The sequence below is a fragment of the Otolemur garnettii genome, unplaced genomic scaffold (assembly GCF_000181295.1).
Source record: "Otolemur garnettii isolate 467f Iridium unplaced genomic scaffold, OtoGar3 scaffold00003, whole genome shotgun sequence".
Taxonomy (NCBI): domain Eukaryota; kingdom Metazoa; phylum Chordata; class Mammalia; order Primates; family Galagidae; genus Otolemur; species Otolemur garnettii.
The window spans coordinates 25,414,094-25,425,746 of NW_003852398.1; the positions used below are offsets into that span (position 1 = coordinate 25,414,094).

At 48.2% G+C, this 11,653-nt stretch overlaps 2 protein-coding genes across 2 annotated transcripts in view; both read right to left on the reverse strand.

Moving 5' to 3' along the window:
• Positions 1-5,840, reverse strand: part of MYOZ3 (myozenin 3) — an 11,593-nt gene extending 5,753 nt beyond the window's left edge. Inside the window, exons 1-2 of the mRNA XM_012808489.1 lie at positions 5,777-5,840; positions 420-574 (exon numbers count right to left, since the gene is read on the reverse strand). Coding sequence (XP_012663943.1) covers positions 420-574; positions 5,777-5,840 — 219 coding nt within the window. The remainder of the gene's footprint in view (positions 1-419; positions 575-5,776) is intronic.
• Positions 5,841-11,394: 5,554 nt separating this feature from the next.
• The window catches only part of SYNPO (synaptopodin), a 14,431-nt gene continuing 14,172 nt past the window's right edge, over positions 11,395-11,653 (reverse strand). Inside the window, 1 exon segment of the mRNA XM_023515458.1 lies at positions 11,395-11,653. This exon segment is cut by the window's right edge and continues 172 nt beyond it. Within this exon segment, the coding sequence (XP_023371226.1) occupies positions 11,463-11,653 (191 nt within the window). The 3' untranslated portion in view covers positions 11,395-11,462.

The window sequence follows — 11,653 nt, forward strand, 5'->3', positions numbered from 1 at the left end:
CTTCATTAGAAGTACCTGAAGCTGCCTGCTGCCTTCCTGAAGCCTGGGAAAACCATTCTTGCTTATTTCTCTACCAGCCGATTATTCTATGGCCTTTCACTCTCCCCCAGGGAGAAGAAGGAAAAAAAAGGCATCCTGCATTTTCCTTCTTAGATAAAGCTCAAGTCTGAACTAGATCTTGCCTGCTGCAAATTTAGCCTAGAGAACATGGCTGTTCTCTGGCCAGAGTCCCTTTACACCAGCTCATTTTGAATCTGGGAAGATGCCCGAAGAGGTAACACTTTTCAGGGATCACACAGAAAAGAAGGGGCTCAATCCGGAACATCACAGTCTCCAGCGTGGCTCATTGTTTGGCTTTAGCCTAACCAATGGCTCTCTGGACCTCAGTTTCCCCAAGAGTGACATGGAAGCTTACTTACCTCCCGCTGACTGGCTGCCAACTCAAAGGTGAACTTCTGGACACGACGCTGCCTCTTCTGGAAGAGGAGGGACCCTCGGTTGTTGCGTAGTGACAGCTCCTCCATCATCAGGTCCTGGGGCACACTCAGCTTCTTGCCCAGGTCCAGGGAAGGGACTGCCGGGAGAGGCCAGAGGGGGTACTTACCACCCAGCCCCCACTCCAGGTGCTGCCTCTCGAGGCACCTCATCACAGCGTCCCACGCTGTGTGTACGAATGCCTTGTACACTTTCTCCCCACACCTGCCAATGCCGGGGGTCATCATTTTTTGAAATGTTTGCCATCTGATAAACAAAAATGACTCCTCAGAGTTGAATTTGCATGTGTTTTTGGTACTCACTGAAATTGCACCCTGTTTCAGAAGTTCGTTGGCCATTTGCATTTATTCCATGAATTCCCTGTAGTTCTTTGCCCTTAGTGGTGGAGGTAGTGAGAAATGATCAGGTTCTAGATTTTTTTTTAAAGGTAAACCATGAATATGGGATATTAGAGAGAGAGGAGTTGAGGGTGACTGCAGGGCCCCTGGCCTGAGCCACTGGAAGGATGGGGCAGCTTCTCACAGACAGGGAAAGGCCGAGGGGGGAGAAAGTTTGGGGAACGATCAGGAGTTTGGTTTTAGATGTGTTCTTTTAATTTTGAAGTAGTCTTTATTATTATAAAAAAAAAACAGCATATATGTGCATTGAGGAAAGTCAGAAAATAGATAGAAAAAAAGGTAGAAGTACAATTATTTATCACCCAGAGATTTCCATCCTTAACACCTTAGTCTATGTCTTTTCATACCTTTTCTAATGACTATGTATTCGTATGTTTTAACCAAACCAAAATCATAGCATATAGGCTTGTAGCTGGTTTTTATCACTTAAACACCTTCATCTTTCCAAGTGAACAAATTTTTATTTTATCTACTTTCAGTCCTTATTCAAACTCTCTGAAATTGGACACATTGAGTTTGGAGAGCCTGGTAGACATCCAGCTGAGATGTTGAGGGAGGAGTTGGACATGTGAATGTGGGGGTCATGAGACAAAATTAACTTGGAGATAAAAATGTGGGCATCATGAGCTTATAAATGGAATTTGTTGTTGTTACTCAAGGAAGAACATTATAATTAATTCTTATCTCATAGTTAGGTTTAGTTATTACAGACATATACAGAATTTTCAGAGTTGATGACTATCCTTAGTAGTTTGGAACCCATCGCTATCCTTTGTGCTTTCTCCACCAGATAAATGCATACTTTTATATTGACCAACATGAGAAGCCTTTTGGAAGACAGTAGGGATAAGAAGGGTGAGGACCTTGGCAGGAGAGAATCCTGTGTGGGCAGCACGGCTTGCATTGTCCATCTCTAAAATCAGATACACTGGGCAGGGCCCGATGGCTCACGCCTCTAATCCTAGCACTCTGGGAGTTTGAGGCAGGTGGGTCACTTGAGCTCAGGAGTTCCAAGACCAGCCTGAACAAGAGCAAGACCCTATCTCTACTAAAAATAGAAAAATTAGCTGGGTATTGTGGCAGGTGCGTGTAGTCCTAGCTACTCAGGAGGCTGGGGCAAAAAGATTGCTTGAGCCCAGGAGTTTGAGGTTGCTGTGAGCTATGGCAGCACAGCACTCTATCCAAGAAGACATAGTGAGACTCTTCCTCAAAAAAGAAAAGAAAATCAGATACACCTGGGTTCATATTCCAACTGTATAAATGATATTTAAGATAGGGTGAGATCATGAAAAAAAATGAGACAGCCAAAGCCTGAGCCCTGGAGCCTCCAACATTTAGACTAAGGCGATATGAAGGACGTAGGCCTGGAGTCTGGGAAGGAGCATCCAGTGGGGCAGAGAGCGTGGTGCCCTGTACACAAATGGTGAAAGCATTTCAGGGACCCTAAGAGACCAAGGGAGTCAAATGCTGTTGGTATGTCAAGTAAGATGAGCACTGAAAATCGGCTGTTCTCTGTAGCAACAAGAGGTCATACTAGTAATCTTCATTAAAGCAGTTTCCATGGAATGTTTGGGTGTGAAAGGCTGATTGGAGAGGGTTCAACAGAAAATGGACAGAGGAACAAGGTTAGCCACACCACAAGGAAGCAATGAGCTTAATCCAAGGATGTAAGACATTCTACAGGACAACTGGCCTGGTTTAACAAACAAATGAATGACATGGAAAAAAAGGGGAGGTGGGGTTGTTTTAGATTAAAGGAGATTTAAGAGCCATAGCAACCAAATAAAAACTGTGGCCCTCGTTTGGATCCTGATTAAAACAAACTAGAAAACTGGAGAAAGTTGAGTATAGAACTGCGTATTAAGTGGTATTAAATCATTACGGCTAATTGTGTTCACCGGGCTAATATCTTTGTGGCATGTAAGCAATGTCCTTTTTATTATTTTTGATGCATTCAGAAGAATTTGGGAGATGAAATGACATGCTCTTCGGTATTAGCCTTGGAATTTAGGAATAAAGGAGGGGCCGTGGGGATGTGTCCTCTCTACTTTGTGTATGTTTGGGAATTGACTTAATAAAATATTAAAAAGAGAGAATGAGAGGGTGGGAAGAAAAATATAAACAACTGCTTGTGGGAGTTTGCTTTAAAGGACCGTAGATGGAGGCAGCTATGGAATTGAGAGGGCTTTGTTTGTAAAGAGGGAGAAGTAACAGCATGTGTGTTAGCTGATGGGAACAGCAGAGATGAAGGAGAATTGCTGAAGGACCGTTCTTGCACAGAGCCAGAGGAGGGCAGAGTGTCGGGTACCGAACCAGAGAAGTTGGCACCAGGCAGATGTGAGGGGAGTTCAACTACAGTATCTGAAAGGAAAACCTCAAACACAGGCAGGGATGCAAGGAGAGTGCTTGCACGAGTTCTATTCACTTCCAGGTCCTTCATTTTTCTCAGGCAAATAAGAGGCCAGGTCATTAGCTGAGAATGAGGATGTTTGAGGCGTATTGGAGGTTTGAGGGGAGAGGAAGGAGGGGGCGCCAAAGTCATCTAAGAGAATAGTATGGGAGGGTGAATGGACTAGAGATGGACGTGGCTACCTGGCAGCATTGAGGGTTGTTCAGGTGACATGTGTCACTTCATTCGTGGAATTCTAACTAGCCGTTCAAAAAAGAGGTTGCTTTTCTTTCATTCTTTCAGTAAATATATAAAGAGGTACACACTAGACATAAAAATAATAATAAAGAGGTACATGCAAAGAACAGAAAGAAATCCACTGTAGGTTAATTGGGATGGGGAGAAATAAGTTTCTGAAGAACATGTATTGTAAGATCCTATTTATATGTTAAAACGCAGATAGATGTTTGTGCATGCATTGAAAACTCCAGGAAGAGATCACCAAATATTAATATTAGCAGTGACTATTTATGGGGCATGGGAAGGAGGGAGCCTAAAAATTGTTTACACTGTTTTGTCATTACTGTTTGTTTTGTTGTTTTATTTTTTACCCTAAGAGACTAAGAGACTAGGTGAAATCATACTGTTTTTAAGAAGAAAGTGTATTGCCTATTTAAAAATATGAAAGAATATATATATATGTGTGTGTGTATGTATGTATTTTTTGAGACAAAGTATCACTATGTCGCCCTTGGTAGAGTGCTATGGCATCACAGTTCACAGCAATTTCAAACTCTTGGGCTTAAGTAATTCTCTTGCCTCAGCCTCCCATGTAGCTGGGACTACAGGTGCCTGCCACAATGCCCAGCTATTTTTTTTGTTGCAGTTGTCATTGTTGTTTAGCAGGCCTGGGCTGGGCTCAAACCTGCCAGCCTTGGTGTATGTGGCTGGAGCCCTACTCCCTGAGCTACTGGTGCCGAGCCATGAAAGAATATCTATACCTAAATACATAATAAATGATACCATAGTCTCAAATGCCAGGCAGATAAACTGAGTGCATTTTTTTAAAGATAAAATCTATTTGATTAATTCTATTTCTAGGAATTTATTCTCAGGGAAAAAGTTGAATAAATATGTCCAAAGATACAGGTACAAGGAAGTGTATTGCAATGGGGTTTAAAATTGTGGTGGATGCTGCCCATTTGCCCTTTATTAGTGGCTGATGGTTCACACTGTCACCTTCTGCAGAGAAAGTCTCAGTGAAGGGAAACTGCCTTAGCTTCCTTGCCCCCAGGTCAGATGAATTCTGTGGAGCAGTTCAGGCTGGAGAGCCCTACAGGGTCAGACTGAACTATGGACTCTGCTGAGCAATCCCCCCCCACCCCATGCCGCCTTCCTTACTTCCCCTCTCCTAAGAACACTCCCACAATAAGTCACTTGCATAAGAGTCCTTGGGCTCCGCCCCTAAGCATCCCACCTATGACAAGCTTCATGGCCACCATTTGGGGATGTTAAATTTATGTGACATGTCCAAACAGTGGTATGCCGAGGAGCAGAGGGGAAGGAGGCAGCTAGACAAATCATATTAGATTGGTATGCTGCTAGATGAAAAACAAAACAAGAAAACCAAAGAACACAGCAGATAGTATTTAGCTCACATGTATATGCATTTACATAAATATATATATGAGAACAGAAGAAGAATTTACACAAATATGTTAACAGTGGTTATCTCCAGATGGTTCTGTCAGGAGGAACTTCCAGCTTCAAAGTCATTCATGTCTGTTTTGTCTGAATTTTATTTACATCAAGTCAATGGCAAATGAATATTTTAAAAAATTGATGTATCAATATTGTATTATATTATTGAATAACTATATAGTAAAGAAACAGCTTTGGAGGCAAAGACTTAATTGAATTAATTCCTTAAATGCTCGAAGTTTTCTAAAGTAAACAGATTCTAAAATTATACCAAAAGGTTTTACAAAGTTGATAGACTTGTAGATGATTTGTTCATTACGTGAGCTGGCTGTTAAGTAGAAAGGTTTGAGTGCAATTAGGCAGCCTGCTCTTCCATCCTGACCCCCTCCAGGGAGCTAGTCCACCTGCGCTGTCCTGAGGCCTTGATGAGACTCAGAATCACAATAAATAAGGATGAGTGTGTGAGGAGCTTATGGCCAGAGGAAAGGCTGACCGGGGACTAGGACCCTCAGGCTCAATTTAGGGCTGAGGTAAGGCCTTGGCTGAGTACAGGGCACAGGCTGGGGCACTCAACCTTAGCTCCTGGGTCAGTCAGTGGACACAGGGCAAGGCCACTCCCAGTGCCTCGGGACGCTTCTGAGCCCAGGCAGCAGATTCCACAGGCTCTCCCTCACATAGGCCTGGAACTCACATCTGTCTGCCCATGCCTGGGTCCAGAAGGCCAGAGTGGGCACCAGTCTGGGCCTGAGAAAGGATGGAGTCTGAAGAAAGCACTGGGCTGGGCCTGCCTTACCTGGTCCAGCAAGGTCCCCCATGACAGCCATCATCACTGGCCCCTTCTGCACCTCAGGGATCATCCTGTGAAGGAGAGATATGCACAGATGGGTCAGGCTGCCTCCCATCCCCAGACCTCCCTGCAAACCTCTGGTCTACTCTAATGTCACAAGCAAGGGAGGTCTGAACTGGAAGGGCCTCGGGGGTTTCAGTTCAGAGGAGGCTGGGGCCCAGGGTGCAAGAGGGAAGTGCTCAGTTTGCACAAATCAACTTCTGCATTGCTAGGGAATTAGCTCTCTCTTCTGGGGTGGTTTCTAGGGCATTCCCCAGGCTAGCAACCTGGTCAGAGGCAAGTAGGTGCCTGGGACAACTGGGGTGAGGGGACAGGGGTCTCAGGCACCACTGTTATCTGCTGACCCAGGAGAGCACTAATCAAAAGCTGGGGTAAGGGAGTATAGTCTGTGGCTACCCTGGGGTCTGCAAGGTAGGGGCTCCCTTCCTGTTCCTGGTACTTCGCTCTAAGGCTTGAGGGCACAGGCTGGCCCAGCAAAGTGGAGAAAACCACCACCCATCTTCCCTGTCTCCCCATCCCTGGGCTACCTCCTGTGCGCTCTCTGTTCCCTCACCCCTTTTCTCCCTCTCCCTCTGTCCCTCCATTTGTATCTCATAACACTTCCCAGGAATCTTGAAAGAGATTCACAAATCCAATGAGGTTGAGAGCCTGGAGAACCCCTGCAGGTCTCAAATCCAGGTTCTCTAACTTGCCCCCAGGAGAAAAGGCAGAACTCTTGAGGTCCCTGCCTGACTAGTCACCCCAGAGCCCCTCTCCTGTACTTCAGGTTTCCCATACTCCTTTAGAAAATGATCTGCCTCTGTCTGTGCCCCACACACCCACTAAGCTGGGCAACTTGGAGTCTAATGTATGTCCTTGACTTCCTCAGTAACTCTGAACATGTAGCTCTCCAGCTCTGTGTCTTGGTTTCCCCTTCTCTAACATAAGGAGGTTGGACTAAATCATGGGGATCCACGGATGAGCTTTAGGGCAGCCACAACCCCCCTAAAACAGTATGCAAGCATGAGTGTGTTTGCATGCATTTGGGGTGAGGGTCATGAGATGATTGAGAAGGCTCTGTGATGTTAGGAAGCCACAGTCCACAGATCTGTTTCTTGATAAACACTATCCCTTACAGAAAATCACAGATGCTAGGAAGGCTCTCTCATTTGATAGACAAGGAAGTTACTCCCCTCTACTGCCTAAAGATCCTGAAATCCTGAGCAGAGCCATTACCTAACCCCCACCTCCAAGGCTAGCCACCCCCTCCCCATTTAATGTGGAGTAACCTAGAGCTTAGCTGCGTGTCCTCCCAATCCAGAATACAGGCTTCCACAAGGCTCCAAACTCCCTGGACCCTTGGCAGGGCCCTTCCTCTGCTGAGGAAAGGTGCTCTGGGACTTGTGCATCTCTGCCCACTCCCCACAGTTCCCCAAGCTCCCCTAGGATCCTAGTACCTGAGAGGATGGGACCACAGTAGGCAGGAGGGAATATCAGACCCTCAAAATTAACACCTCTGTCGGGAAGCTGAGAGATCCGTGGTGTCTGTGTCGGCAGTCAGCAGGAGGTCAGCAAGCAGGGTGTGCCCTGCAGCCAGCTCTGGCTTCAGCTGACAAGACTCATTCCTGCCTTGTCGTGGGTCACAGCTTAATTTCAGGCTGCAATAGGAGCTGGGGCCAGACTCGAAAATCACCAAGCCCCAGGGAAGACAGGTGCCCCGGCAGTAGGCCCTTGCAGACAGAAAGGCTTTCATCCACATGTACATACACACTCACATATGCACACACCAAAGTCACCTGGAAATGTGACGGGTCAGCTGCTGGTAGCTTCAGCTTGTTAACTATTTTATCCTTAATGCCTAAGACAATGCCTGATAGGAATTCAGTAGGTATTCATTGAATGGGAGGGATGGATGGATAAATGAGTTGTTCTCCTCTATCTTTGCTTGATTTATCCTTTACTTTCTTCTTTTCTTCTTTCCAGCCTTTCTTCTTTCTGCCTCCTCCCTTCCTTTGGCCTGCTCTCCCTCCTTCTCTCTACCTTCTCACATTCCCTGAGCCCTCCCTAAGGACTGAAAATAAATAAGGCTGGGGCTCTGTCCTCAAGGAGCTCAGCCAGGTCAGATTCAGCCCAGTAAACAAGCTTTGAGAAATGCTCTGGAGTGTCCAGGGGAGGGAGTTAGCAGCTCAGCTGCTGGTTGGGAGGGCTTCCCAGAATAGACGTTTGAGTTGGGCCTTGAAGGATGAATGGGAGCTCCCTGAGCAGAGAAGGGCCATGGGCGTGGCAGGCAGAGACCATGTCACGTGTAAGGATGGTAGAGGGAGGCAAGTAGAGCCAGAACTGCTGGGGGTGAGGGGCAGTGCTGAGAGATGAGCCTAGACAGGTGAGCAGGGGCCAGATCCCAGCAGGCTTTTGAAAAGGAAACTCTGTCTGTAAAGGGCTGCTGAAGAGATTAAAGTGGGGAAATAGAGTGGTCAGATTGGCATTTTCCAAAGAGATCTCTGGTGCTATGTGGAAAATGGGTTGCAGGGGCCAGATTGGAGGCAGGAGGATTTCACTGTCATTAGGTGAGAAGTGGGGTGGCTGGGCCAGGGCAGTGACAAGGGGAAGATGGCAGGGAGAGTGAATTGAAGGGTCTCTGGAGAGCCTGCAGGTCCGGCTCAGGGGCTGAGTCTGGGAGGAAGGAAAGGGAGGAGCTTCACACCTCTGGTTCTGGCTTAGGCAACTAAGGCAGGTAACAGGGAGGAGTAAGCAGGGGTGGGGGAAGAAACCGAGTTCAGTTTGGGGTGAACTTGATTTGAGGTGTCTGGGGATGGGGAAGAGAGGAGGCAGTAGGACACTATCCTCAGAAAAGTTCGTGGCTGAAGATGAAGTTTGGGTCAGGGACTCACAAACCACTTCCAGAAAGGGTAGACCTAGCAAGGATGCCCCGAGTCCAGGGTGGGAAACATTGGCATCTGGGTACCAGCAAAGACTGTCTGATACTCTCTCAGCACAGAAGCCTGGACTCTGTTGTGGACTTCCCTGAGCTTAGCTTCCTGCCTCTGTTGGGCCTGAGCTTCTAGAGAGGAAGAGAGAGGTATGTTCCCAGGGCAGGCTTATCCTCACCTGACAGGTGGGCCACAATGCCCTTCTCCAAGCAAAAGATGCTCCTGTCAAGAGAAGGACTCCTGAGAATCAGAATCCCATCTTCACTGGGATTGTCCAGACTCAGAAGTGACCTCTCATGGTGTCTCCTTTTCCTGCCCTAGAGCCCTGACCCTCCATGAGGAAGCAGCCCCAGAGCACTGGGGTCCTGGTCCTGCCCACTCTAGTGACAGTGCTCTGGGGTCAGGGCCTGGACAGTACCATCTTGAGACATTGCCTAGACTTTCCCCAGTCTACCAATGGAGAAGCTGAGGCCTGGAGGAGTGGGCTCACCCAGGATCACCCAGCTAGTCAATGACAGGACCAGGACTTCAACCCAGGGACTTCCTCTATGGCTGCAAGTTTTTCTGTTGTTCCTCATCTCTCCTCATGGATGTTCCACCCCCCGACCCATGTATCTCCAATACGCCCAGCTACCTAGAGTCCCATGGCCTCCTTGGGAAGAAGGGAAGGATCTCAGATACAATCGAAAATGACACAGAAGGCAAAAGAGTGCAGGAAGCATTTATTGAGGGCCAGAGCCGAGTTCTATAGAAGGCAAGAGGCAGAACACAGGCAAGCTCTAGTGGGTGAGAGGGGTGGGAGAGGGCAGTGACAATAAGAGAACAGCAGAGACTGGTTTAGGAGCCGCAACTTCACAAGGCTGCCTCCTGCTGGCCCTTGGGGGATGTGCAGGTAGAAGTGGACCCTCTATGCCACTGCAGCAGGGGCTTCACCGTGTCTCTTCCTGCTGGTGGTGGTGGTAGTGGTGGTGGTGGTGGTGGGGGGTTAGCTTCAGTCTCCTGTGCTATAAAGGACCCTGCAGTAGGTGGGGGCTTCGGTAAATATAGTTACTTGTCGTTAACTGAGCAGGAGCACACTCTCATCTTCCTACCAACAGGACCCATGGCCCTATTTCTTAGACCTTAGGAACCTTCTGGGATCACTCCTTTATGCCAAAGCACCCCCACCCACCCCTGACTATCTTTCATATTGACCCTAACTTCCCCCAGTCTCACTTGGTTCCAGATCAAATATCACCCTAATGGGTTTGTAAGTCCCCAACACACACTCTGGGCCTCACCTTTAGCAACATCCTGGTATCCTTTCACCTATATCCCCTTGATCCTTGACCAATTTCAGCTCTCTAGAGTATTCTGAAGCTGATATTCTGAGCCTCTAGAAGGCACTACCAGCCAACTCTGGAAACTACAGAACTCAGCCAATTCCCTTCTGGGAATTAGGATCAGTGCCATCAAAGTCTAAGGGACAGGCTAAGGCTTACAGCCAGACTTTCCAAGGTCATTGAGCAGCCAGCTCTAGCTTGGCCAGAATGCAAAGGGAAAGAAATGGGGTGGGACAATGTCCAATCTTCTGGGTATGATATGGACACTGGGGCTGGGATCTGAAACTAGAGAAGGGGGCACTTCCTAGGAGGCCAGAAACAGAGGCAGATGCTGGCCTCAACCACCAAACCCATCCGCTCTGGAATTTAAGCCCAGCCAATCCTCCTCCACCTCCTTCCCCCACTTCTTAATACTATGGAATGCATTTCAAGGTTCAAAGAGCTCTCAGAGGCCCTCTGAGCCAATCCCATCTCCTGCTAGAACCTCCTCTAGACATCCTGGTCACAGCTTGCTTTCCTCCTATACTCTGTTTCCCTCTTTCCAAATAGACAGCCCCAAACTGAGGACAATCAGGTAAAGACACAGGCAGCTGCATTTCTCTTCCTCTTGCCCCAGCCCCAGCTCAGCTTTGAGACCAGAACCTGCCATGAATGGGCCCAAAAGGGATAGATGGGCTGGAGGCCCAAGTCCTAGACCTGGGGAAAATCATTGCCTTATATCTAGCTCTTTTTCCTGGCTGCAGAGAAGATGCCCTGGTTAGTGTGAGCTGAATTGGAGAGAGTAGCATGACAAAGGCCAGGGGAAAATCTTCCTGCTTCTTCTCTCCAGAGGGCCAGCAGGGCATCTTGAGCTGGCCTGGGAGACTCCACTAAAGGTCACTGTGGTAAAAATAGACCTTGCCTGAGAAGGGATGGAAAACAGCTGTTCCTGCCTGGGACTTGGTGCCAGGGAACTGGATGGTCAAGCCAGGACTTGGCGGTGGGACTTACATAGGCCTAGGAACTTCTGAACACACCTCACTTGCAGAACCAGGAGGGGAGGGAGGAGTATGGAACACTGGATATGGCAAGTCTAAGGGTCCATAGAGACATCACCCTACCTCTTCCAAGGCACTGTGTGTGTGTGTGTGATGAAACTTAAACGTTTGGAGATTGCATTGGCCAAAGCTACATTAAATAGAAGGGAACCTGAGGGTCAGACAGAGAAATGGACTTTTCAGGTCACATCTTAACTGAATGGTAGAGCAAGAGCTGGCACCCAAGCTTGGGTCTCTCACCCATCCCCAAGCCCAGTGCTCCCCCCTCCCATCCCTTATCCAAACAGGCCAGACCCTTTGGGCTCCTTGAGCCTGTGACTTTTCTTCCAGCTCAGCCTTGGAGGGATGGGGATGTGGGTGGGGTTTAGGTGGTGCAAGAGGCTTCCGCGGGGAGGCTGCCCCGCTTGAGCCGCAGGCTACCGTTCCACCCGCGGGGGCAGATATTGTAGCCGAGGATGCCAGGCGACTTAGCCCCGGAGTCCTCGGAATCGAGGGACACGTCGGAGTCCGTGGGCGAGCGGCGGTAGAGAAAGGGCCTGGGCGGCACGGGCAGCG